The 27,182-nt window shown below is 42.9% G+C and overlaps 1 protein-coding gene across 2 annotated transcripts in view; it reads right to left on the minus strand.

The window, feature by feature from the left end:
* Positions 1-27,182, minus strand: part of NEURL1B (neuralized E3 ubiquitin protein ligase 1B) — a 197,852-nt gene that overhangs the window by 52,170 nt on the left and 118,500 nt on the right. The window contains exon 1 of one of the 2 annotated variants that reach the window (XM_035105297.3): positions 5,234-5,525. The exons of the other annotated variant lie outside the window; for it this stretch is intronic. Coding sequence (XP_034961188.1) covers positions 5,234-5,264 — 31 coding nt within the window. The 5' untranslated portion in view covers positions 5,265-5,525. Of the gene's footprint in view, positions 1-5,233; positions 5,526-27,182 lie in introns of those variants that run through there. 2 annotated transcript variants of the gene reach the window in all.

Raw genomic sequence — 27,182 nt, forward strand, 5'->3', positions numbered from 1 at the left:
TAGAGTTCAATCTTTGGGTGAGTTATCCTAGCCAAGTCCCAATTTGTTAGTGTGTTATGTAAGGACTGTGGCTTAAGAGAAGCATAATACAAGAAGTTTCTTTGGCAAGTGGAAAAGCTTTATAACTGCAAGCTCTTAGATAAAAGCAATTTTTACCACTACAGAGGGCTAAAAAAAGTAGCACATTGACTCTTGCATTCAAATCTTTCATAGTGATATCTCAATACATGTATAAAAATGGTATTTCATTAGCCCTGCTGTATTACTCATTCCGGTACTGTGGCAATGTCCTTAACATGTTCATTGTCTGTATCTTTTCTGTGTTAACTATCAAAATACCAGCCATGATAACAAAATAAGATGCTTCCTAAAAGCTTCTCTGAATGTTAAGAGCCGAACGGGAATAATATCTTTATAATTTAAGGCTTACCAGTGCAATCCTGTCTACCCATAAGCAAACCTCCGAGTTCATTGGTGGCTTACTCCCAAGTAAATTGATAAAGGACTGTGGTTTAAGACCCAAGACTGAAATCCTATACCCATCTACCTGGGAGTAAGCCATCACTGAACTCAACTGAGCTTTGTATTTAGTCGGAATGTGTAAGACTGCACTGCAGAATGCCTTAAAAGGCAGAAATTGAACTTCCATTCCCCCCCAATATTTCTCATTAAAAGCTACAGTATCTAAGGAATACAGAGGAATGTTGATTATTTGGGCTTTTTCCATGATGTAAGTGAGAATGGTCTGTCTGGACTTTCTCTGCATGGGATCAGAATAAAACTCTCTTCTGCAACATCAAAAAAGTTCTAATGTAGAATTCAAGAAAACAAACAGAAAGTAAAGTCAGCAAGGAGCTTTGATGCATCAAATAAACATTTCACTTAAGTGCTGGGTGAATATTAGTCTGGTTTATCCCAGCCTTGGTACGAACTGTTGCTTACTGTGATGACTGGGCAAAAGAATTTTCTTTTGCTTAAACAAGAAAGCATCTGCTGACACACTATAAAGAAGGGCTCTTCAAGCTTCTGTAGATGGGGAGATGAAAGATTCCTAAAGATACTGGGACAGTCATATGATCACCCTAAACACCCCTGGCATTTTCAAATGGGAATTAGCCCAAGAATTTAAATATGCACAGAAGAATCTTTAGTTCTCCAGCAACTGTTGTGGAAGAATATTAAGACATTCCATGTTCCAGAATGGAAGAACATCACTTGTACAACAAAATATAATACAGGCATAATCCTACATATCCACAGAATGTGCAACATAAATGCCACATTTCAAGCCTTAAAGATTCTACCATTTTAATGTAAATCAACCTCTTTTTCCACAATTTTAAATACTGTATGTAGTAATGTGTTCTCTATTTCTCCATATCTTACTCCTAAGAGTATATATAGCTTGAAAAATATGTTTTTAACAGCAATCCTGGCACACTGCAATTTCAAGTGGAATCCAGCTTTAATGATGCAAATGTTTTAAAAAGACCCATAACAAAATAACGTATTTTATAAATTCTACAACTTCCCCACAGCAAAGCGAGGAAAATATATTTTTTACTACTAGGAACTGCTGATACCTAAATAAAAGTTTTATGTAACTCCCTGCTCATTATTAATATACCATGTTAGTTCTAGTAAAAAAAAAAAATCACATACACAAAATGCATACAAGTAAGTGGCTACTGGCAAGGAAGAAAACTGATGTGTATGTTACACCAAAACACTCAGACTCAGAGTAGAATCCAATTAAATACCAATGTGTACAAGTAATGGGTTTTTGCAATTGCAAAAGTGGTTCTGTGCAATTCCAACTGCACTCTGTAAAGTGTGGGAGCATGAGAAGACTCTGTGCTAGATAAGAGCACAGGTCCTTCATGAGTCAAGGATGTTAAACTCCCTGCTATTAACATTAATGTTTGTGTAGTTTGCTCTAGTCGAAAGCTTGCTTGATAAAGTTAAGCGGCTTAGCTTAGCAAAATGACAGAAGTAGCCTTAATAACCTCTTAACCTTTCTGCATGGCACAAAGCTGCTTCTCCTTCCTTTCCACATCAGAAGATGCAAAGCCCACCACCCTCCTGAGGCGCGCTCTTATTGAACGGGTATAATCATCCTCCCTCCCACATGATAAAAACACGTCTGCATCAACCTTACAATGAGTTTGCAGATCTTATGTTTTCAATGGCTGCAGGGATGCCTATGAGGTTGTCTGTGGCTCTTTCAGTTGGTGCACTTGAAGTTTCCACCAAGTCTGTTCCTAGAATGGATTCTGATCTTGCTTTTTGGCTAACTCTATTTTGTAAACTCTACAAATTGAGGCAATAAGGTAGAGCAAGGTGAAAATGAAATTGACCCTTTGGATAGTAGAAATACAAGTGTGTCTTTTAAGCATATATACATTTATATCTTGCCTTCTCTCCAAATGAGTTTTGGGTGACATGCATGGGCCTCCTCCTACCTTTAACCCCTCAGTGGCCCTGTGAGGGAGGCTGGGCTGAGAGACAGTGACTAGCCCAAGGTGCACATATTTCTGTGATGCACATAAGCATGGCCGCAGCTACAATTTTCAGACAAAAGCTTCTCTCTCTTGTCCCCAGTATTTCATGCAGGGTTCTGAGGTCTGGTACATATTCCAGTGGGGCAGCTACTATACAGATGAATCTATACAGGTGAAATTTCATCGCCGTAAAATCAAGTGCTTGACTGATAAAATAATTTATTTGGATGTCTAGTCAAGTCCCTAAGATGAAGGAAGAATAGAAATAAACTGTAAAGTAGAAATAAAGTATCACTTTTTAACTCTAGCGAGCAAAATTAAGCCCACTTTCAAAGGTTTTGTAGGGCTGCAAAGAGAATTTCAGACTAGGGTTTCTATGCACATTATAGAAAGGGAACTTCATAATTGCATTGTAGGACAGCCCCAGTTCAGCAGCGTGCCTGCCAGGCTTTATAAGGCAGCCAAGTATACTAAATATGACATACGGTATAAGGAAGAGCAAGAGAGAGAAAAGGGAGACAGCTGAAGACACAAGCTCACAGGAGCTCTAAGCAGTAATTCAATACCGTTAATTCTTCATCAACCAACTGTTCTCATTGCCCACTGACAGGGTTGAAGGGAGGAGTCTCAATTACAAACTTGCAAGCAAAAAGAGGGGGGTGGATTTTATTCTCATTATATCAGAACAATGCTGGCTGGGGAGGGCACCTTTATTTTAAATCAAGTCACTGAATGCACCAAAATACGTTTCAGATGTGGTTTCAATTCCCCCCCCCCTTTTTGAGTCACAAAGAAGAAACTACATACAAAGTCTTCAAAAAGCAAAAATAAAGGCCAATACACTCGGAAATTTCACAATGAGAGGCAGCAGCGTCTTTTCAATGCAGTTGCATAAATGGCTTTTTCAGCCAGAAACAAGAGTTTTGCCTTCTTTTGTTGTACTTGCAGGGAACCAAAAGACATCCCAGCTGCTGCTCAAGTTCATTGTTTTTATTTCAATTTCTGGGGGAGGGGAGCACCGCAGATCCTGAAGGGGCCTGAGTTTTGAAAAGCATATTCTTTCCTTTCCACAGAAACAGGGGTTAAAAGGAGCAGAACAATTCTTCCTAAGAAAACAGTCTACTTCGAAACGGACTGGTTCTACCGCCAGCATGCCACTTGGCTATGGAACAAAAGCCATCCATCCGTTCCTGCATCTGTCTCCTCTCACTCATGCCTGGTCTGCCAACCGTGCCCACTAAAATGGCAACAGCTCCTCTTCTTCTTTGCATCCCCAGCCATCAGCTTGTCAAAGTTCTTCCTCATTCAATTCCAAACATTTTACATTTGGAAGTCCCACTGGCTGCCCATTTGAGACTTATTCAGGATCACAGTTCTTGAAACGCACCCTGTGTTTCCTACGCATTTGCATACCATAGTGCATAAAGTGGAATAAATTCACGGCATACAGATTTTTAATTCCCATCAAATCAGACGCAGATGTTTCATGTCAACATGTAAAATGCACAGCTCTTTCCACCGGCAAAGCAGCTTCACCCTACACACCAGTTCAGACCACGGGTGCCTTTTTTGCCCGGCACTGTCTATTGTGAGCAGCAGCAGCAGCAGCTCTTTAAAATTTAAAGCGAATGGTCTTTCCCTGCCCTGCAAACCCTTAAGTTTTATCTGGAAATGGTGGGGACAGAACATGGGGGGGGGGGGAGAAGCCACATGCATGCAAAGAGCTTTTCTACTATTGTGCTATGGCCACTCCCCCTTTCTGACGCTGTTGTGCTATGCCCACTTTAAGCACCAGGTAAGTGTGCAATAATACATCAGGCTGCACATGCATTCCCCCCCCCAAAAAAAATGGGGGGGGGCGTTTTCCTGTCGAACCAAAAAGGGATTGCCTCTGAGCACCTTCGTTCATTACAGGGTCCTCCTCCCTAGAACCATAAACTGCAGAGAATCAAAATGCCGCTAAGAATCATTAGTCTCACATCCTTACCCTGAAATAAGATTCGAATTTTGAGCTGGGGGGGGGGGGTTCATTACCAAACCAGATCTTTTTAAGAGAAATCAGGAGGGAAATGGGAAATCTGCAGAAACAAGTTCTCCTCTCCTAAGCCCCCATATCTCCAGTTAAAACCACCCCTACTTAATTCAGCAATACAATCCGGATTTGACAGCTTGCCACAATCAGAGCGGAGGATGGACCGGTATGTCAGAGGTATCTTGTCCTCCGGCAGCAGCAGCAGAAAACAGGGAGTGACAGAAAGCAGCACGTGCAGGAAGGGAGGGGAGGGGGCGAGGTAGAGAATGAAAACGAAGAGACATAGAAACTGCCATTGCTGTTTGCACTAACAAAAGAGCTGCAAAAGCAGCCGGGGCAATGGGGGACCAGGGCACACACAGATAAGCTGCTTCCCAGGCGGTGGGGCAGTTCCCCCGCTCTCTCTCACACACACCCCAAAGGCAAAAGAAGGTGCCGGGGGACAGCGAGCTCGCCCCCGCCTTTCCCCAGAAGACACGCGGGAGCAGGTCCCCACTGACACCGAGCGGAGAAGGAGGAAGAGGTCATCCTTGTCTAACGGCTCCGTGAGAAAGCTCCCCTCCGAAGACGCGCGAGGAAACCCGGAGCCCGCCCGCGCGTCTCTGGCTCCGCGACCTCGGCAGGGATCGTCGGAGGCAGCGGCAACCGCCCTTCTACACCCCACCCCACCCCACCCCACACACACCGCAGCCGCGCTTACCTGCCAGGGTCTTGTGCGCCGTGTTGCCCATCACTGCTTCATGCACTCACGCCACGCAGAGGGGCTGCTCGGCGGGGCAAGGCGCTCTCGGAGCCCGGAGCTGCGCGGCGGCGCTCCGAGGGGCCATTGACCGGGGCGGAGAGGGAGGGGGGGTCGCCGCCAGCTCCGGTGGCTCGGCTGGGGCTAGCGAGTCTCCCCTGCGCCTAACCCCGAACCAGGCACTGAATCAGCCCCGGCGAGTCAGCAGCGCCCCCAGCTCCCCGCGGCCGGGGCCGCCTCCGGAGGGTTGGCCGAGGGCTCGGAGCCCAGCCCTCGTCTCCGCCCAGCCGGGGAGGAGCCCGCCATGCACGCATTGTTTGAAAGTTGGCAGCAGCCAGCCAGCCGGCCGGCCTGCCCAGCCTACGTAAGGCGGGATTGATGGCGGGGGCGGCGACGCTGAAGTGAGTGAGGCAGCGGGGGCGCCTGTGCCGTCACAATGCGCGCGGCGGCAACAGGAGCGGGTCCGGGTAGAGGGGCATGCCCACGACTGGCCCTCTAAAGCGTCTCTCCCCGACGGCTGGGGCCCTGCTTGCCGGTAGGGGCAGCCCGCTTCGAAGCAAGTAAAAAGGAGAATTGCACCCCCCCAACCACACCCACAACATGTATATAGGAGGCAGGTGGAAGGCGTCGAGGGGGAGAGGCAATGCACTGTGAATGGCTTTGAAGCGAAAGGCAAGCTGCGGCGAATCGTAGAATGGCTGAGAGCTGAAACGTGCTCAGAGGTCACCCAGCCCACCCACATCCCTGAGGCTGGATCAGGGTCAACAGCCCACTTTGTACATTTCGAATTCGACTGCACCTTCTTACCAACCGAAGCTCGTGGCTAGGACGCCAGCTTTAGGGCGCTTCTACAACGTGCTGCAATCCTCCATCCTGCCAGCGTAGGTGTGCTCTTTAAGCACACCTGAGCCTTCGCCCCGCTAAATGCTACCCACGTGGTCCTTGCTAACCATGTGATTCCCCGCCCCCGCCCCCACTGCATGCAATATACAAACAACGTGTCGACGTCTACAGTAGAGAGAATCCGCTTTGCAATTCTGCAACGCAATTCTGGCTGTGGTTGCCAGAAACTCAGAATGGCTGGTAACAGGAGGATCCCACTCTGTCGCTGTATAATGGCTTATTTGGTGGTCAGTTCACACAGCAAGTGTGTTGCCTATGTAGCCACTGCTAGATAGTTTATCCAGCCTCTTCATAGTTGACCACAACTGTACATCAAGTATATCAAAGTGTGGATGCACCACAGATTTTGTATTAGGGCATTACAATATTGGCAGTTTGATTTCAGATCCCTTAATTATTCCCAACTTGGAATTTTCCTGCTGCACAGACAGCAGGTCCATCGACCTACAGCTCACCACAGCACCAAGGTCTCTTTCCTGGTCAATGCCACCAGCTCAGACCTTCCCCCAAAGGGTATCACGCATCCCTTTACAATACTTGCATATCAAAACCCATTTGCTGTTTTAATGCTCATTCTCTCAGTTTGGAACTGGATCTCCTTAAGATCATAAGTAGTCTTGCTGGATCAGCCCTATGCCATCTAAGTCTGGCATCCTACTCTCACAGTGGCCAACCAGATGCCTATGGGAAGCACAGGATCATAGAATTGTAGAGTTGCAAGGGACCCCCCACAGGGTCATCTAGTCCAACCCCCTGCAATGCAGCTACCTTTGTAAAACCATTAGTATACAAGCATAGCAAGAATAGTTTTCTTCAGTGGAACTAAGTATGAAGAATACAAAAGGTAGAATTTAAGAAAGGCTGGAAGCTGGTAGAATTCCCTGTTAGGCAGCTGGGTGCTGATTTCAAAGGCTGAACATTATGTATGCTACACAATCATTAGGTAAAATAATGGCTTCTAATTCCAGAAAACCAAATGTATCTACTGTGACTATTAAAATATACTCTGAGAAGTCATTTTATTCAGCTGCCTCAGATTATACAACAGATCTTACTACTTTAGTCATTTTTGCTTTTTGCTTGTAGCCGTCACCTTTGCATGAAAATGTGACAAAATAGACATATGTAGAGTCTCCCAAATCTTACAGGTGGTGGTGGTTGTTTTACTGCAATAGTTAACACCACAGTGGCGTATGTGTTTCTATGAGCCTGCTGTTTCCTTTATTCAGTCAAGGGTAATTTTGCCCCTCTATTATTCTGAGTCATTCCTAGTAAGGTCAATTTCAAGGATGTTTACTCCTGAAATGTGAGTTTCTTAGGAGTTCATTGTGAAATGATTCTCCTGTTTTGTATAAGCACGCACTTAGTTGCCATTTTCAAGCATTCTTACTTCATGGAGCTGCTTGATGCCTAGTTTCAGGCCGTCCTAATGTGCTCCAAGCTCTGCTACCCATCCATAAGGCTGACTGCATCACAATTATAATACAAGTACAATCTTTTTTGTGAATTTATACTGCACTCAAGATAGGGCTATTCTGTGCATATTATTCTCATAGACAAAAACCTTGATGTATAGGATCACATGTTGAAAATTGCCTTTTGTTCTGTCTTTATACTACCACCTTAAACACCATAGGTTTAGCTTAGGTGGTACCACAGTAGTATGCATACACATCAGTGATAGTCATGTGGCTGGGCACCTCCTCCAGACTCATCTCCAAGGATCTTTTGGCTATTTATTTATTTAGCTAGCCATTCATATGGGGGGAGAGAGAGAGAGAGAGAGAGAGAGAGAGAGAGAGAGAGAGAGAGAGAGAGAGAGAGAGAGAGAACTACCTAGGGAAAATAGGCCCAACCCTGTTACTTTGGTCTGTTGTATAATGTGTATCAGGTTCCTGTGTATGTTTACTCAGAAGCCCTGCTACATTCAGCAGGGCTTATTATAAGATGTGTGTACATAGGTCTGCAGGTTTGTAGCACAATTCTGTGCTTGCTTCCTTGGAGCTTAAGTCTACTTTGTTCAATTGAGCTCTGAAGGCAGCCCTGTATAAGCAAGTTTTAAATGTTTGATGTTTTATTGTGTTTTTAATATCCTGTTGGGAGCCGCCCAGAGTGACTGGGGCAACCCAGTCAGATGGGCGGCATATATATAGTTGTTGTTGCTGTTGTTGTTACTCCTGTCTGTTGTAAAAGTAAAGTCTTTTATGCAACTGTTGCACAGTACAAAGAAAGTGCCTTCTGCTTTTCCTTATGGCTTGGTCTATTGTTGTATCTGAGGACACACTTGCTATAATTATTTATAATTAGGGTGGATTCAGAATTCATTTAAGATGATGGAGATACTTGTTTTATGTTGTTATCAGCTGATATTAGATACCAGATAACATGCTACAACATGTGCACGCTAAAATTAGCCCAACCAGGTACTAATCAAGGTGCTTTTGGGGGCATTGATCTTTGACTGATACCACACAATGTCATACATGGACATTTGCATCACACCATGTTATCTAATAACACATGTACCAAATAACGTGATTTAATCTAACTGATCCAGGTGATGGCTTATTAAATACAGTAATTGCATCACTGTATGCAAAATCTGCCACAGCAAAAGCACCACATCAACATATCCATGAGTGTACACAATATATTAAGGCATATTCTAATTGGTAGATTTTTTTTCCTGACACAGGTCGAACAATTTTTAAAAGAGATAGAACAGTGATTTGTAAGAACGTGGCCAAACTTGGGTCCTTAGATTGGACTTTGTCAAGGAAAGAAAAACAAAGCCAAGTGAAAGAATATGACCTACAAGTGACACAAAGGTGATCAACAGCCTCCAGAAAATGCAGGGGAAGGTGATGGCATACCAAGTGTAGTATTCAGCAGAGATACAAAACCAAAAGACCTTCTATGAAATTAATTACAGTGGTACCTTGGGTTACAGACGCTTCAGGTTACAGACGCTTCAGGTTACAGACTCCGCTAACCCAGAAATAGTACCTCGGGTTAAGAACTTTGCTTCAGGATGAGAACAGAAATTGTGCGGCGGCGGCAGCACGGCAGCAGCAGGAGGCCCCATTAGCTAAAGTGGTACCTCAGGTTAAGAACAGTTTCGGGTTAAGAATGGACCTCCAGAACGAATTAAGTTCTTAACCCGAGGTACCACTGTATACAAATTCATTTTTTAAAAAAAGACTTTAACCAATCTTGACACATGTAGGCCATTTGCTCATCAAGGCAAATGCTAAACCTGTCCAAATTAAAAATAATAATAATAATCAAGGATGAGCTTGCTGAAATACAACATGCCCTTTTGAGAAAGAATGTGTGTGCATACATTAGGGTGGACAGAGTGAAAAATCCAGAGAGGAAAATGCTCCTTGTTAGAGAGCAAAAGGCAGGGGCTGCTTTCCAGAAGGGAAACTTCCCTTCCTCTTCTGAGGGAAGTGGGGCAGATATAATTATATGGCTTTAAAAGGCATTAGAGTACAGAAGGGTTGTGGTCGTGTGCAGCTGAATTACCATGGTCTAAAAAGCAACTTGCTTTCTTGTTTCCAAAGGAACAGTGTCACAAAGAGTTGCTCCCACACAAGTCCCATTTGTTTCAATGAGGCTTTCAAGGAAGTGCCACACACCTTACATTTCCACTTTGTACTTTTCATCTAGGGGCATAAATCAGTGGAGGAGTTACGCTTCCCTCATCCATCCTTCATGCACTACAGCAGTGACCTTACGTTACCTATAAGAGTATTCATTTAGATTTATCATGCTTGCCATATCTGAAGGTCTCCGGACATGTCACCATACTGACATCTCATACAGCAAAGTCAACCGCTCAGAATGCGATTATTTTCCAAAAAGAAGAGGAAGGCTAATCTCCATATTTTTGGGGAACAGGCTTGCATGATGTCCTGAAGTGATTAATATTTTGTCAGCAGGACTTGGGTGGGGAATGAGCAAAATCCAAATAATAACGATGCAGGATACATCAAGCATGAAACAAAGGCAATCAGTGCAGTGTCTTTCACTAAGCCTTTTCTTGAGGAAAATAAGTGCAGCCCCATTATTTTGTCAGAGCGACTATTATTTTGACAGCCAACACCTCCGTCCAGCTTTCTCTCCCACACGTTCAGACACAAAGGCGGAAAATTGAGAGTGTCTAATGTTCCTTTCAGGTTGTCTAATTTTACCCTAGTACTAGAGCAGATTGTCAGTTTCTCTTCCACTCTTTTTGTTCCCCTGATGGAGCAGGTGGGAGAATTCTACCTTGGCCTGAGCCTTGAATGGAAATCTGGCATCTATAAATTTCACTGACTCTCTTCCCACCATTCAGACATCCTATATTGGTTCTTTGGGGATTAAAGTCTTTTGTGAGTTTTCCTTCTCCAGTATTACCATCACATGAAGGCAATAAGACATCGTCTCCTCTTTCTTGAAGCCCTTCCCGATCAACTGGTACAGTGGTACCTAGGTTACAAATGCTTCAGGTTACAAATGCTTCAGGTTACAAACGCTGTTAACCCAGGTTAAGAACTTTGCTTCAGGATGAGAACAGAAATCGTGCTCTGGCGGCGTGGCAGCAGCAGGAGGCCCCGTTAGCTAAAGTGGTGCTTCAGGTTAAGAACAATTTCAGGTTAAGAACGGACCTCTGGAACGAATTAAGTTCTTAACCAGAGGTACCACTGTACTTGGCAAAATGGGTCACATGACACCCATCTGTCAATCTTGGCCTGCAGGAGGGCAGGGGAGATAAGGGTCTATCCCATCAGCTGGATTCAGTTCCCCACCTTACTCTTACTTTTCTGGGAAGAGAAGGACAAACTTAGGGGCAAGAGTGATTTTGGGAGATCGAAGTGATGTACCTTCTTCGTGCCCTGGAGGGAGGAGGAGCACCAAAGGGCCAGGTTTTGCTGTTCCAAAATACGTTAGATTAAGAAAATGGATGCTGGAAACAGCATCAAATATATTTGTTCGGGTGCATGTGAATATTTGCTGTGTCCTGTTCACAAAATAATTACTTTAATATAAAACCAAGAGTATAATCATAAGCCAACCAAAAGGTACAAAGAAATGAAACACTACAGTAATCAACATCAAACACTAAGGAGGATCCCTTAAAAACCAATGGTTCAAGAAATCCAGTTCCATTATACATGCAAGTGATATGCCACTTAATGCCTGAAGAGTGTTGACCCAACAGCTTATTAAACTGTTCCCTCCACACTTTAGAATGTCTTTTTAAGGCAGTGGGTGGGGAACCTGTGGCCCTCCAGATGTTGCTGGACTCCCATTAGCCCCAGCCAGCAGGGCCAATAGCCAGGTATAGTGACAGTTTGAGACCTGCAATTATGGTCTATGGAGATCACTTGATCCCTCATCTATTGAAATAATGAATGAGTAAGGTCATGGGATTGCAGTGTTTAGCCCTGCCGCTAGGCACCTGTCTGTCCTCCATGCCTTCCTGCCATAAGTCATGCACATTCAGCAGGCATGTGAAGGGGGCTCTATGCCCTGTGCACATACAGATGTACAGAGAAGCGGACACGGAGCAATGGATTCAAACTTCAAGAAAGAAGATTCCACCTAAACATTAGGAAGAACTTCCTGACAGTAAGAGCTGTTCGGCAGTGGAATTTGCTACCAAGGAGTGTGGTGGAGTCTCCTTCTTTGGAGGTCTTTAAGCAGAGGCTTGACAGCCATATGTCAAGAATGCTTCGATGGTGTTTCCTGCTTGGCAGGGGGTTGGACTGGATGGCCCTTGTGGTCTCTTCCAACTCTATGATTCTATGATTCTATGTGCAGAGATTCCCCATGTGAAGAGGGATCCCAAATGACTCCTTATGTGGAAGAATTATGTATACCTCAGAACAGGTGTGGGGCCATTTCACAAGACTACCGGATGTGCATGTTGGGAGGGTACAATCCAGAACTCAATGCATGTTGGATGTTTATCTGAACACCCCTTCTGCCTTCATAAATTTCCTGAGAACCCATTCCATGTTTTAGCCTTTTTGTGTCACTTGTTTCCACCACTTCAACCTGTCACCATAGCAACCTACCCAAAAGGCTTCAATGGTTTACGAGCCAAAACCATCGTCAATTGGGGAACGACGGGTGTTGCTGTGTGGCTCAATGGATGGTATGCAGCATAAACGGCCAACCTATAATAGGAAAGTAAACTATTTTGTAGGTTTCTCTAAGGTAGCTTCTTGACACAAGAAGCTTATCAATCTGCAATTCCACAGCCCTTCTTTTGCCTTTTTGCAGGCGACCAACCATACCTCCCTTCTCAAGAGCTTAGGATCACATTGAAAGGGATAACCTACGTACATTTATCTGCCTAGAGAAGGAAAGAAAGTTACAGAAATATAAAAATTCCCTTGAGGTTCAGCGTCACTGGGAGGAATTGTATATGTAAATTGAAATAGTTGGTGCTACCAGTCAAGATTCCTGCATTTCATAATGAAAGGTTTTACATAAATACAGGCTAATCACTTTTCAGTAGCTGGCAAGATGAACATTGATACAAGCTCCATAATACAGGTAGCCTACTTTCCCAGCTGCATTTTGAAAAAAACAACCCTGGCCTTCTCCAACAACTGTAATGAATTCCCAATTGCTATATCCTATGCCTAATGAAATGCTTCAAAGTTTCAACTCATAATTGCTTACTCTGGTGAAGTCATATCCCTTTAAAACTGTTTAGCTTTACGATTTTTACCTTACGTTGTCTAGTCTCATGTTTAATTTGCATTATATAAATTGTGTTCTATACCCCTTCTGGAGGTGTTTGTTAACCAGGGATGGGACTGTATATTAACTAGTCACAAAGAAACAAAACAAACACATCCACAACACAAATATGCCTCTTCAAGTTCACTTTTAGCATGCCCCTTACTCAAAAATGGCTCCTGTAAACTGATTCAGATAAAATAATAAATATCCGGGAAAATATACATAGCAGCTTCAGAGCAAGCCAGGAATTTAAAGCAACTTCAAACCACGTTTTAAGATTCTATCTTATTCCAAAGTGGGCAAATTATTTGTTTACTTTGTTGCCTAACTCTGTAGTCTCAAGGCAACTTGCAATAAAAAATAGTAAAAGCAGCAAATACATTTCGAATAAAAAACTGGCAAGCCACTCCAGTATCCCTGCCAAGAAAACTCCATGGACAAAGACAAGAGGCATATAAAAAATAAAAATAAAGAAATATAAAATACAGCAAACTCTCCACCTAAAACAGCATTAACAAGTAGTTACAGAAAGAAACAACCACCATAGTTTCCAAGGTTCTGACGAAACACAAAACTATAGCTCATTAGAGGCTTCTTGGTTTTTATCAAGGCTTACGGCAAAGGGTGGTGGTGGTGGTTGTTTACCCACCCTTCACCCTAAGGTCCCAGGGCAGGTTACAACACTTAAAACATAAGTTTGATATTAAAACACAATATCACACAATATTTAGAACAGTTTAAAACAACATGAAATTACAGAAATAGTTTAATGAAGAGGAAATTTAATGTATTGTTGCGCATGTACTGTTGGGGGTGGGAGTTGGACAGGCTAATATTCTAAATAAAGAAGAAGAAGCAGTGGGGCACGCCAATATTCTGCAAATGACTATCCCATGAGGCAGCAGCTGTACCCATAGTGCACAAGAAAATGTGGAACTGGCCGGAAGGGAGGAAAAAATTAAGAGCTATGCCATGAAATAAGGTGAGGGGCTTGTCTTGTGGCAGAATTGGGGGAGTCATTAAGGTTGCAGAGCAGGAGATCTGACTAGTAGACACAACCCATGGGATATATTCCCCCTGTGGAAGTTCAGGTCCCAATAAAAACTAATGTGGGATTAGATTGAATTGTATGCTTACATGATGGAGTTTTATATTTAGTTTGTTTGGAAGCTTTCAGAGGGGAGGGTTAAGTTTTTAAAAAATGTTGTAGCGAACTTGACCTCCGGATAAGGCGGAGCACAAATTGAAGCAAACAAATAAGGCTGGCATGATAAAGCCTTAATTACACTTTCATTTGGCATCTTTCTAAACAGAAGGGATTCCACATCACTGTCATCCTCTGCCTCTGGCACTTTGAAACTTGGACAGTTACGGTAGCTTCCAAGCTACCGGTATCTTGAAAACTATTTCCAAATTCTCTGTTAGCTTTCAAAAGCTCCCAGTGAACTCTTTATATGCCACCTTTCTATGACCTTATGTCCCATCCTCCTTGTTCCTTTTCATGCCTACTGTTAGGGTAATAGGATTTGGTTGCATGTGTGATTGTACGTTAAAGGGAAATGACCTGAAAGTGCAGTTATGCATTTCACAGCTTAATGCACTCCTGATACGTGTTGCTTAATGGTTGCTCCAGGGGAAAGACAGGGCATCAAACAGACTAAAATAAAATGGTCTTTACAGTATTAAGAACTGGTAAGATCCATTGTTCTTTCTCTTCATGCCTCTGGGCCTGCTGCTGAAAAACATGGGGGCCTAACTTCCTCAATCTTAAAGGGAAGGTGCCCTTAGAAATACAGTCACATAGTGCAACTAAACCCAATTACCATAATTGTCAGCTGGTCTTAGGGGCTTGCTATGCACTTGCAATGGGATGGGTACAGGGCTTTACAGGTGATGCTGATTAGTGGTGCCCGCAAACCTCCTTTGGCCCAGGTGCATTTTTTCCTGCCCATCTTTTCCCGCCCAGTAGGTGTAGGGAAAGTGGGTGTGGCTTGGCTGAAATAGCCTAGCAGGCAAAATGGAGAGGCCAGCCCGGCCTAATTAGGCCCCTGGGCTGGAGTTCCCCCACCTCTGCCCTAACACCTGCAGCATGGGAGGGAAGTCAGCTCAGCCCTACCTGGAAGCCTCTGTCCTCACTGTGGTACAACTCCTCTCCACCCACCCCTTTCATCCTACCCCTTCTCATAACTGCACGACATATGAACATACGTGATTTTATTATACAGTGGTACCTCGGTTTACAAACACAATTGGTTCTGGAAGTCTGTACTTAACCTGAAGCGTACTTAACCTGAAGCGAACTTTCCCATTGAAAATAATGGAAAGTGGTTTAATCTGTTCCAGACAGGTCTGCGGAGTACTTAAACTGAAAATACTCAAACTGAGGCGTACTTAAACCGCGGTATGACTGTACTCTCTTCCCACTCTATGGAGTGTTCACGGGAGGGTGAACAGAAAAAGAAGGATGTTATTTGAGAAATAGACTACTAGCTACATGACAAAAACATACACTGAAATGGTAATACTACATGCAGTGCAATGGGAATCACTCCTTTTTCTATCACAACACTTTTTAAAACCAGCTCTAGTTATACACTCTTTCCTCCCACCATCCAGTAAACTGAAAGGCTCTATTTAAGACCGGGGCACTAATCTAGTTTTAAGCATCACAGGACTAGCTGAGAGCAAAACATGCCTTGGTCAGAGATGTTTTGGTGTTCCCTTGCCTTGTGATCTGGTTGCCTCAAAGCCAATAGGCAGAGAACATTAGTAATAATCATCCTAGCCAGAACAGACCTAATTGATTGATTCCCATAATGAACATTCAAGAGCTGTTTGTTTAGGAAGGATTCACGTACACTGTGTCCTCAATTCTTGCAGAGAGCTATCATGCCACCCACACAGTTTAAATGCTGAAAGCAATTGTTTTCCTTCCCCTGCTCCTCCTAACACAAGCACAGGATGCCCAGGGTCTCAACAGGTCGTGCAAAGGAACAGTTTTCTTGAAAGTTGAGTGGGAGTCAAGGGAAGCAGGAGCTTCCAAGCACAAGCGAAGGAAAACCTGCACCCGCCAAAGACCATCTCAAACTGTTCTTGGCTGCAAAGCAACAGAAGGTGTTTCCTGCCTCAAGTCTCTACAGAGCCTCCAGGAGACTTAAATTATGGCATTGTTTGTTTATCCAAGTGTCAAGAGAAGTCAGGGTGCAGCATGGGGAGTTGCCATCCTCAAACAACATTTTTCAGAAACACAGATAATTGCTCCAAGTGGTAAAGGTAAAGGTACCATTGACCGCTAGGTCCGGTCGCGGATGACTCTGGGGTTGCGGTGTTCATCTCACTCTATAGGCCGAGGGAGCCAGCGTTTGGCCACAGACAGCTTCCGGGTCATGTGGCCAGCATAACTAAGACACTTCTTCTGGCAAACCAGAGCAGCGCACGGAAACGCCGTTTACCTTCCCACCGGAGCGCTACCTATTTATCTACTTGCACTTTGACGTGCTTTCGAACTGCTAGGTTGGCAGGATTGTGAATTTATAGGCCATTTGAGGCTCCAAGTGGTATGAAGCCTCAAATGGCCTATAAATTCACAATCCTCAGGCCACTGGTGGCTTGCTCAGCTGCTGCAATGCAGCTCTGGGTCATCAGGTGTATTGACAGCACTAGGCATTCAACCAAGCAAGCAACAGTGGGCATCTTTGAAAGTGTTATCCTTTGGGAAATGTACCATAAATTGGATGGAGGTTTGCATATAATGTGGATATTAAAGCACTTGCAATTTGCATTAAAGATACGCAAATTAGACAGGGAGAAGGCCATGCATGACAAGCAGACACTTCTATACAGCCCTTGCTTTCAGTTTTGAGTGGGGTGTATCAGTCATCAGGAAATAATTCCTTTTAGGTGGGATGCACAACAGGAGTTCTCCCTAAGACTCTCTATATTGCAAAATATTACATTGCTGCTTTGAATTATAATCTACCCGGAAATCACAGATTTTGTCCACTAAGTTTTGAGCCTCATGTATATATGCTCCTGCAAGCTTTTCTCAGTAATCATTAGGACTACGAGTTTTCTTCTTTCCTAAAATTTAAAATAGTCTCCTCATTCTGACAGAAGCCTGGGGCTGCAAAGATTAATTTGCAGCTTTCTGCTTACATGCAGAAAAAGTAATGAAAGTCATAGACTTAATGTTCGAAACAATCCCCGATTCGCACCCCAATCTCCGAGCGGTGCAAGATTCCAGGAGTTCCAGCCACTCTTACCCAGGGTTCATGTTTCCTTTTGGAAATGAGGCACAGGGGAGACTGTGGTGTCTTTATGATATATGGTTTATTTACACATATATGCAGCCTGAGTTTACGATGGAGGGGTTCACAGCATTAACACTCCAAGAGGGTCTTGCTTCCTCCATAGGAGCAGCCTACCAGAAATTCAACATTGTGCTCTGCTTGCTACTTTGCGTCTCAGTCACATAACTCCTAACTCTAACCTGTTTAAGCTCTGGCTTTATCTTCTAACTGAGTTGAGGGAGTGGCCCCTCCTATTTGCTCAGAGCCCCTTCTCTTTGGCTTTCTTAATTGCTCATCGCCTTCCATTTGTTCCCCTAATGGCCCATCACTCCAGGTGATTTCCTGGAAACAGGAGGCTTAGACTAGCCTAATTAGCTGACTGATTCCTGGGGAATAAAATTAGCCGGCACATAGCTGAATACACTTGGGGACTGGCATCCAGTTTTAACACCCTGAGCCTTGATTAAATTCTAACACTTACTGGTTCCAGGAGTTTAGGGGTGCCTAGCACTCACAAACTCATAACAATACTTTACCAGAAACCGCACTGAAGAAATTCTAACACGGAGTTTTGTTTACTGTAATTCTATCACTGAGTTTTGTTTACTGTAAACCATAAGTTTAACATTTTCAGTTAGGCAACAATCCTGTACATCCTTACCTGGTAGTAACACCAGTTGCTTTTGGATCCCAACACTCCACCCCACCTGGACTGATGCTGCGACCTGCCAGAATTGAAAATTTGGCTTCGCACAGTGAATTATCTTCCCACAACACACACACAGAGCAATCTGGACTCAGGGAAAATGGTGTGGGTGGGTGGATGTGGGTGCATTTTAAAGGCAAGCATGGTATACAGGGGGCAACCCTCCAGGTGCCTACTAATAAGGGAACCATATGCTAACAATAAGATATCATTTATTGCTGGGCTATGTAAGTTGCAACCCACAATTTAGCTGTATGATATGGTATTGTATAGCACTATGGTAGGTACATATACTTATTTTAGAGGTGGGTAAGAATTGCTTTGTCTTTGTAAGGAGAACATGAAAAACACAGAAAATGGGGCATTGCTTCCATAGTCATGACTACAAAGAACTTGAGGCTCGTAATATCTAAACATAGCAAAAAAAAAAGTCAAATTCAGCTATTTTCCTAGCACAACAAAGAAGCAGTGAGCATTTAATGCCCTAACAACAAGCAACTATCTCAGGTTCCCCAATCACATGGAAACAGACTCACTCACTAATGAAGAGTACATATTTTGGGGGCTGTTTATGAACTTTAGGTGTGTCTTTTTAACAGGAGCTCACAAAGTGGTGTTCATTAAAATACATAAATGATGCTCAGTTATATATTTATTTAAAAGGCAATAATTTCAGCAAGCAAAATGTTCTCTAAAATAGAACGAGACATGTTTGTTGATGCTTGCAACATTGACTCTCCACACACACACAACCCAGCAAAAGACAAAGTAGGTCTGCTCTTTTGGCTTTTATAGTAGCCTGGTACACCCAAATTAAGAAAGTGATGCTTTTTCGGGCATGGAGAAATGTGGGGGTGGGGAGGGTAAACTTCACCAGCTTATTTTCTGTGTGCTGTGATGCTGTTAAAGGCACAGAGGGATCTGTAAGCAAACTTGGCCTCCCAGATGATCACTAGTCCAATAAGCAAACAAATTTTACTGATGAGAGTTGGTGCAAGAGGCTCTTGCAGAGTTGACCCCCCCTTTTCTAAAGAGAAAACACATGCATCACATGGAGCTGTGTGAGGCATCTCAGCTCTTTGTTATTATTTTGCCAGAAAGAGTTGTTAGAAAAGGTTACAACCTAGGAAACATTTGCTTTTATTAGCAACATCATAGATGATCCAAGGCAGTTTCCAGGACTAACCTAAATAGCATTCATAATGTGTATGTGATCTTGCCTTCTGAATATGTGAATTCAACATCCCAGCTCTGATCAACTGCAAAAATATTGAAAAAGAAAAAATACATGTTTTTGGATTCCCCCTCCCCCACCCCTGAAGGCATTGCTGCTGAATGGTGCAGGAGCAATTAAGCTTCATGTTGCCCAGGCAACATGGCATGTGAGATATGAATACTGCATGTACTCTGCTGGGGAGACCTATAGCTAAAAATACATACATAGTTACTCATGTAAATGTTATAGCATAATTTCAAACTTCACAGTTGGTTTTCCCTCTCTATAATCTGGCAATACATAATTCAAATACATAATTCATCCACTACTAACCTAATGGACTCCAGATGTAGTGGGCAGATACAAAAGAGGGCAGGGTCTTTAATAGCAGTAATGTGGACCAGGAAATTTCAACAGGTGCAACTTCTCATACAAGCTACCCTTGTCAAAATTCCATCTTCTACAATACTACTCAGATGCTGCAATTGTCACCTGAGACCCTTCTTTGTGTGACACCTCCACAAGAGGTCCAGAGAGTAGAAACACAAAAGCAGGCCTTTGCTGCGGTGGCTCCCTGTTTGTAGCATGATCTCCTCAGGGAGGTCTGCCTGGTGCCTTCATTACAAATCTTTAGGCACCAGGAAATACATTCCTATTCTCCCAGGCCTTTGACTAATTAAACAATCTATGGCCTTTTAAATGTGTTGGGGGGTTGCTGATTTTGTTTATTAGTAGGTTATGCATTTTTGTGTTTTTATATTGTAAATGGCCCCGTGATCCTCAGATAAAGGGCAGTATAGAAATTTAATTAATAAACAAAATAAGATAGTAGCAGAATGCATAATTTGTCTGCCAACAGTCCCTGGCTCAATCCCTAGCATACCTAGTAGGAAGGGGAGGAGGAGGAGGAGGAGGAGAACCCCATGTTGAAGAGCTGGATAAATGTCTTCAGTCTGAAGCCCTGGAGAATTACTGCCAGTGACAGTAGGCAGCATAGTGTTTAGGGTTGCAACTGGTTTTATTGGCTTTGCTCCTGTGCCTGTCAAGCAGTTCAACACCCAGAAATTTAGGTGAAGCTTTTCCTGCCGTAGGAACCTAGGAAGCCTTATATGAGTCAAACAGCTCTCCAGGATTTAAGACAAGGTTCTCTCCCAGCCCTATCTGGAGATGCCAGAGAATGAACACAAAAAATTCTGCATGCAAAGCAGATGCTCCAGGAAAAGCTTCAGCTGCTACATTTTTGTGTATCAGGCTGTGGTTAAATGCACAGGAGAAGTTTTAAAAGCTGTCAGCCTTAACTGGGACAGGTAGATCCAGAGAGAGTGGCATATGGCTGAATAGGTGAAATCACATGAATGCTTCCCTACCGGAAAGTAGACTAAAGAATCCGCTTTAAACCAGCTACTATCATAGAAGAGCTCTTTAACCCAGCTGTGTTAGGTGGACAAAAACCCAGCAGTCTTGAACTGCACATCTGTAAATGTTATTACCAATCCCCTTAAGCCATTTATTCCCCCATGTTTTGTTAAAAATAAACAAATCCATATTTGGTAAAAGTGTCCTTAGCCATCCAAAAAGCTCTGACACGCATTCTGAAAGCTAACACATGTCCTCCAGTTAGCTGCCGGCCCCCATTCTGAATCCCTAAAGCTTGGCTCTCTTTCGGTCTCTGATTGCAATAGATGTGCTGCTGTGAAAATATTTCAAGAGGAGCCACATGCCTATTTAGGGAGGAGAGGGTCTCAAGAGGCAGGCTCTAGGTGAGGCATTCTAGTGGCTTAAGATATCCCCATCGTAGTTATTAGAATAAGGTTAGATTAGATTTAAAGCCAAGATTTAATTTGTTGGCACATCAGTTTTTATTTTTCACTAACTGGCCCTGCACGCGTTGCTGTGCGTTAGTCTGTGAAATGGAGGGTAATAGCCCCCCTTCAGATCCCACCGAGCCTCAGAGTCCCCCTGAGTCGAGGAGAGATACTGTGGAGAGGGCAGGTTTCATCCCTGTGTCTCCCCCCACCCTGTTCTGACCCATTACGTATCCCTGCTCCCTATTCGCCCCCCCCCGCATCCCCCCCAGGTAGGCCCCTACCTCCACTTGGCCTAGTCTGGAAAGCGTCCTAGTCTGCAAAGGCGAGGTGAGAAACTGTGGAGAGGGCAGGTTTCATCCCTGTCTGATAATGGCCGCCTTGGTGGTTTCAGTTGCTTGGTTGATGATGTCATTTGGTTTGTGGGTGTGGCTTAGATTTCACAGGAAGGGAGGGGGTGGAGGAGGGTATTACACCCCTTGAGGGCGCTGTTTGACTTGGTGGAAAACCAGGTCTATACCTGCCCAAGTGTGCGATTTGAGGGATTTTTGTCCCCAACAACACTCGGGGAGTGGCCTGGATCATTGTGTCAAAATTTCAGGACGATCGGTCAAGCGGTTACGGAGAAAAGTGAAAAACGCAGTTTCACGATTTTTTTATATATATATATATATATATATATATATATATATATATATGGTATATATATGGTATATATATGGTATATATATGGTGTATAGCAGATAACATCCAATGGCTGCTTAGTAAAGCATATGCAATTAGTTTGCCTGGTCACGGACTCTTTCCTAATAAATAAGCAGACACTTCTTAGAGTTCATCCACACACCTATCTCTCAATCCTGAGAGTATATGGTTCCTTCAGTATCACCTGCATTTCATATGTCCTTTCTCCCTGCAGTGGCTCCTTGGCTGTCTTAGTGAGTTTCCATATTCTCAAAACTCTATACAAGCAGAACAGCAGCAAGAGTACTAGGGAGGCACAAAACTGTTTATTCAAATACAGAAAACAACAACAAAAAATGATCACATTCCTATTAACCGGGCAGATTGTAGAAGTGCTCTGTGATATTTATTTTAGTTGCATGATTGGCTCCATCTCCCTTCTAACTCCTGTAAGATTCAACAGAGGTAGGTTGACCTCCGATGACATATATATATATATATATATATATATATATATATATATATATATATATATATACTCCTGTTCCTTGAAATGTTCAACTTGAAGCCAGCTCAGCTGGCCCATCACAAGATTCATCACATTGTCCTCCTTTTGCCCAGGAAAGCATCTTATATACAGTATAGGGAAAGGAGCATGAACTCTTATGGACAGCCAAAGTGGTATAACACCGGAAATTTTGCAAGCAATGTCTTAGAAAAAAGCAGGTTGAGGACTCCTTGACACTGATGTACAAACAGCTCTCTCCACACTGACCCATTTTTTTCTTTACTATCCAGTGCCTAGAAAGAATAATGCAACAAAGCTGCACTGGTCAGATGAAAGGGCAATGCACCCTCGTTTGTTAAGCACCTGTTACAAATAGGTCACTCCATCACTGCTGAATTCTTTGCAAACTTGCTCTGAAGCATCCTACCGGTATGTTCCTGATCCCAGTGAAAATCATTTGGTCATGTTATATGGCATAATGGCCTGATCCAATCTCATAGTGCTCATGCTTTAATGTGCATGTACTTAACCACCTGTAAGAAAAAAGGAAACAATGTCTCTGCTTTACAAATGTAGAGTGATGAAGCAGGCTTTAAATGTGGAGATAAGCTAGAACTATGAGCTACAGCAAGGCTGTTACATTGCTGCGACAGGATCTGTGTCTACCCAATACAAAAGGAAGAACTTTTTTCACACATGATTTACCATATAATTCAAAGCCAGTAGATATGCTGGTGCTGACTTAGATGCTTAATTTTAAAATAATTAGAAAAAAAATTATGGGAGATAGGTCTATCACCAGCTATTAACTTCTATCATCAAATTTCCAAATACCAGACACTGAGGGCGAACAATGAAGGAAAGCTGATGCTCTCACGCTCTGCTTGTAAAGGTCCCAGAGGCATCTGACTTACTCCTGCTGGAAACATCGTTGAGCTAGATTGAGGTTAGTCAATGAATAGAGTGCTGGCAACTATTACTAACATCAACTGATATTCAAACTCTGAAATACTTTTTTAAACAAAATACAGTGGTACTTGGTTTAAGTACACAATTGGTTCCGGAAGTCTGTACTTAACCTGAAGCGAACTTTCCCATTGAAAGTAAAGGAAAGTGGATTAATCTGTTCCAGATGGTCCGCGGCGTAATTAAACTGAAGCGTACTTAACCTGAAGCCAACTTTCCCATTGAAAGTAATGGAAAGTGGATTAATCCATTCCAGACAAGTCTGCAGAGTACTTAAACTGAAAATACTCAAACCGAAGCGTACTTAAACCGAGGTATGACTGTAAATGAAGTGCAGTAGTGAGATGTGGGTGCAGTATGAGAATAGCTTGCCATACTTATGTCCGGGTTCCACCCAACTTAAAACATGGCAGACAATCAACCACCTTCCCTTTTGGTGAATTAAACTTGTGACTGAAAAAGACATATATGCCAATAGCAGAAACACGGGTATTCAGATTATAACATTTCAGTTTATAAGCTTTCCTCCTCCTTTCCAGAAACAATTATTCACTCCTGACTACATAGCTGAGCAGAAATATTTCCCCCCGGCAAACATGCATTTACAAAATTAGCACAGGGAGCCAATTTGGTAGAGATTCGTGATGTCTGAACATACCCTTTCATGAACTTGCATGGTCACGATGTCAGTGCAAGATAGAACAGCCCCAGAGCCAAACATTCCCAAATATGGAAACAGCAATGCCATCTACTTGCAACCAAAAATAGGACGAGGCACAAAGCAACTTTATCTGAAGGATGGAAAAGAACCTTTGGGGACTGTGGTAGCCATTCATGCTCATGCTGGACCCTCACTGTTGTTCTAAGGAGCATCCACAGGTATAGAAATATTCAGGATACATTCTGACACTTAATTCTTTTTTGGCCACCCTCTCCCTGAACATGGAGAATATCAGCCCAGTCCTTTGATTTACGGTATTTTGCTGCTGTTGTAGTTTTTAATTTAACATTGGAGATACAATCTCTTAAATGCCCTACTCATGTGACTTTTTAAGAGAGGGCAGTATGCATTGCTCTTTCCTCTTTGAAGAGCAAAAAACCCAATCCATTTTGGCAAGGTAGGGGCCCTCAAATGGCTGCATATTTTTAATAATAAATCATCATACTCAAGTTTCCCAAAGTGTCACATTACTGTCCTCAGAACTTAAAAGAAAGAAATTGGCAGGCGGGAGAACGAGAATTCTCCCTACGCATTTGTCATTACATGAAAAACTATCTTCAGTGCTGCCTGTGACCTCCTACGAGTAAAGATTTGGAGAGTGAAGTCATCCAATTGTAAGGCCATTCTGAGAACAGAATACGTCTTTGCCTGCTTTGCCAAGCACTTTGCACCCACTTGGGCATTTGATATAATTAAACTTAAGCCCATATCTTTCCAAGCCTGTTCTTCTAGCATTTCGGCAACCAGCATTCAGCATCCTTGGGTGTGTCTGACATGTGGCTGCCTTTATCCCTGGACAAGTGACAAAGGATCCAATCCACAATGTCCTTCTCAGGGGCACATTTTGCAAGACAAAGTTTACAACCAAATGCACCCTGTGTTTTCATCCTTATAGCAAAACAACCAGCAATGGCAGGGCTCAAGCAGTATTTCTGAACTATAAGATTTTCTGGTCCGACAATCCACTCCCAACTGACAGCCAACAAGGAAAGACCTCACTTTGTAGGAATGTTGCAGAAGCTGCTGCATATACTGTTTCCTTTGTTGAATTCCACCCGCTTCTTCCCTACCCATTTTTAATTTCATGAAACAAGGCCCAGTTCTAGCAGGCGAGGAAAAAAAACTAGATCTTGCTTCTGTTTCCTCTGAAGGCCAAGAAAACAGACTTTAAAAATGTGCTAAGTGGGTGTTTGGTGGGACAATCTCTCATAACTCAGTTTTAATTCTTGCTTGTAAAAAAAAAGAACATTAGAAGAACTCTGCTGGATCAGGTTAAAGGCCCATCATGTCCAGCATCCTCTTCTGGGACTGCATAGCCATTGTGGCTAGTAGCCACTGATAGACTTATCCTCCATCAGGAAGGGAGGAAGCAGTATGCTGTAGCCAATTTTCCATTCTTCCCTCCCTCTATTGTAACTCTCCAAAGCAGGTGTGTAAAAACTTCCACTATAGCTGAATGTTCCTAAAGTGCCACAGACCAGTGGAGACTGCAAGATGCCCTAATAAAACTCTGTAAACTATAATGGGTCAGTTTACACTGACAGGTGATTTTGCTGTTGATTTCACTGCATGTCAATATCCATATAATTATTTGAAAGAAAAACTCCATGCATCAGTGGGAATGGATGTGGGAACTATGAACAAGTTGTCAGTGTAGTTATGGGCACTTGTTTCCCTACAATATTATAGCATTGGAAAGGCAAGCTCCCAACCCTATGTACAGTGAAAAATGTGAATCAGTGCAAAGGGAATGGTCAGATATTAGCATAGGAGGAAATGACATCCTAACCCTTCCTCCGGTACTATTTTTCTGCTGAAAATAGCCACCCACAATCCAGTTGCTATTAATCTCCAGAATGGAAAAGATGTGTATCCGTATCTGTTCCCCAGCAAGGACAAAGCAACTGACAGAAGCAATGTTGAGTGGGAAAGTGGCACATAAGAAATGGTTAAGAAGTTTCCTTTCCCGTCTCCCATGTCATTGTTTCATTTAAAATTACTTGGGAACTGCATGTTATATGCAGTTCTGCACACCATGGTTGGATCTATCTAAGCAATAGATAGACGACTGGGTGTATAAGACGACCCCCAACTTTTCCAGTTAAAATATAGAGTTTGGGATAGACTCGCCTTATAAGAAATATGACCCGGCATATAAGACGACCCCCGACTTTTGAGAAGATTTTCCTGGGTTAAAAAGTAGTCTTATACGCAGGAATATACAGTACTGTAGAAGGGTTAAAAAGCAAGAGAAAGTGTTGATGATGTGGCAAAACATTTCCTGGACTGCACCACATCAGACCACATATATGTATGTGGTTGGTTGTATGTTTTAATCATCCAGCATATGTAAAAAGGCTACACATAAAATTAGTATGAACATGGAAGAGGCTGTGCTAGCAACCTTCTCTCTGACAACTAGTTTTCTATCTACAGGGTGTTTATCTCTGCAGGACAGAATTGTATGTCTCCATCTGAATTCTTTAGTGGTACATCTAGGAACAAATATCCCACCTCAGCTGCTGTTAATGTAGAGCTGGCCACTGTTAGGTGATGGGAAGTGGCAGGACTAGATAGTGGAAGGAAAGTGTGGGGTGAGGCCAGGAAACAGACTGAGGGAGAATATCTGCTGGCCTAAATGCAGAGGCAAAAGATTTTCAGAGTGGTAAGCATTTCTTTCTTTCTTTCTTTCTTTCTTTCTTTCTTTCTTTCTTTCTTTCTTTCTTTCTTTCTTTCATGAATTACATCCATTAATTAGTTTTGCAACTGGTGTTAAAGAAGCACAGAGCTTTATGGAAAATTGCATTACTAGGTCAAAATTGCATTGCTTGGTCATCCTAGCTTTCAAAACACTCGTATTAGTTTTACTGGAGTATCACCAGAGATAAACATTGTCTTTGACCTGAATTATGACATCAAGTACGATGAGGGAGGAAAACCCACGCTGGAGTAGAAAATTCATAAATAATGGTCATACTCGCATGCAATGACCCTTACTGGTTAATTTGAAAAAGGAGCAAGGACAATAGCAGTCTCTGCTATGTTGAAATAAGTTTATAAATTTCAATAGATTGCCATGTCCCATAAATCTCAAATGGTTTCCAAACAAATCCAATGTGTTTTCATAGCTGCTAATGTTAAAATCTTCCCCAAGGGTGTATAGGCCCAAACCTGCTATCTCAACTGCTAAATAAAGACAGGATATTAAACAATAACAACAAAACTTAAGAATCAGCAGCTTAGGGATGAAGACAAGGGCCCTGCAGCTGTGGAATTTAGTCTTAACTTAAATAAACCTTCCAAAGTATGCCTGAAAGTTTGGGAAATACAGAGAATACCTCTTTGGATTGAGACACAAAAGCTCCCCAACT

This window comes from Zootoca vivipara, chromosome 2, assembly GCF_965207765.1.
Source record: "Zootoca vivipara chromosome 2, rZooViv2.hap1.1, whole genome shotgun sequence".
NCBI classification, from domain to species: Eukaryota; Metazoa; Chordata; class Lepidosauria; order Squamata; family Lacertidae; genus Zootoca; species Zootoca vivipara.